Source organism: Entamoeba histolytica, genomic scaffold, assembly GCF_000208925.1.
Source record: "Entamoeba histolytica HM-1:IMSS scf_1104750518993 genomic scaffold, whole genome shotgun sequence".
Lineage (NCBI taxonomy): Eukaryota > Evosea > Mastigamoebida > Endamoebidae > Entamoeba > Entamoeba histolytica.
This window is the reverse complement of record NW_001915459.1, coordinates 1-1,400: the sequence shown is the minus strand read 5'-3', so window position 1 is coordinate 1,400 and position 1,400 is coordinate 1. Positions and strand designations below refer to the sequence as shown.

The window sequence follows — 1,400 nt, the reverse complement described above, 5'->3', positions numbered from 1 at the left end:
CTTATAATGAATGTGAAGAAATATTTGAATATGTTTGAAGAATAAATAAAGAAATAATAATGGATGAAATAAATCATTCAATATATTTAAAAGAGAAAGAATAATTGAAAAATATTCAAATCATAGAATATACAAAATATGATAAAATATTGAAATACACTATCAATTGAAGTTAAATCAATTGAAATTGAATATCTAGAAGGTATTTATCATTCAAATCAATTAATATTCAATTAACAATTATTGCAATAATAACTAGTTGTTTCTTCAAATACGTTTCATTAACAATCATCATTCATCACTAATTACATTATTAGATATGGATGTTTGTATAAATGTTGATGTAAAAAAGAATAAAAGAATATCATAACCATATTTTATGATTAAAATAAACAGAGTTAATGATAATTTAATTACTCATTTATTTTGAGTGTTTGATAATCATTCATTCTCATTCCTTCATTTCATCATTTTCATTTTTGCTGTTAATTATGTTATTATTAGTTTATATAAATCCACGTTGATCCACGTATACATGAATAAGAAAGTGTGAATAACAGCCAACACATCAATAAGCCAACACATCAACCATACTGAGTATTTAAAGGAACTTGAAGAAATAATTAGCATTTAGAAATAAGGTATGGATCCAAACAAATGGACAGATGCAACAGTTCAAATGTTCAAAGAATCACAAGAAAAAGCATTTGAAAGAAAGAATGCATATATCATGCCAATTCACATGATGAATGCAATTGTTGAAGAAGAGTCGAATATTATTATCCGAATAGTCGAGATGATGGGAGGTGATGTTAGTAAAATGAAGAAAGAAATACAAGAAGGAATGAATAAGATTCCAGTTCAAAATCCACCACCAGTAGAAATTGGACTTCATCCAACAACACAACAAGTGATAAGACGAGCAATAGAGAAACAAAAGACAATGGGAGATACATATCTTGCAGTTGATGTGATAGTAATGTCATTGATGGAAGAGAAAGAAATTAGTACGATAGTAGGAAATAGTGGAATTAATGTTCTGGAATTTAACAAAAAGATAATGGAAATGAGAAAAGGACAAAGTGTAGAAACAAAAGAAGCAGAGAGTCAATATGAAGCATTGAAGAAATATGGAAATGATTTAACGGCACAAGCAGAAAGTGGGAAGATGGATCCCATCATTGGAAGAGATGAAGAAATTAAACGAGTTATTCGTATTTTATCAAAAAAAACGAAAAATAATCCAGTCTTAATAGGAGAGCCAGGAGTTGGTAAAACAGCAGTAGTTGAAGGACTTGCACAAAGAATTGTTAAAGGGGATGTTCCAAGTAATTTGCAATGTCGAGTTATTGGATTAGATATGGGAGCATTAATAGCAGGAGCACAATATAGAGGACAAT

General features: G+C 28.6%; 1 protein-coding gene across 1 annotated transcript; it reads left to right on the top strand.

Annotated features, from left to right (window-relative positions):
• Positions 1-643: 643 nt before the first annotated feature.
• On the top strand, positions 644-1,400 carry EHI_178230 (heat shock protein 101, putative; the record flags this gene model as incomplete). Its single annotated transcript, XM_001914365.1, has 1 exon — positions 644-1,400. A coding segment is annotated over one exon (757 nt), but the record flags the coding sequence as incomplete, so codon positions are not given.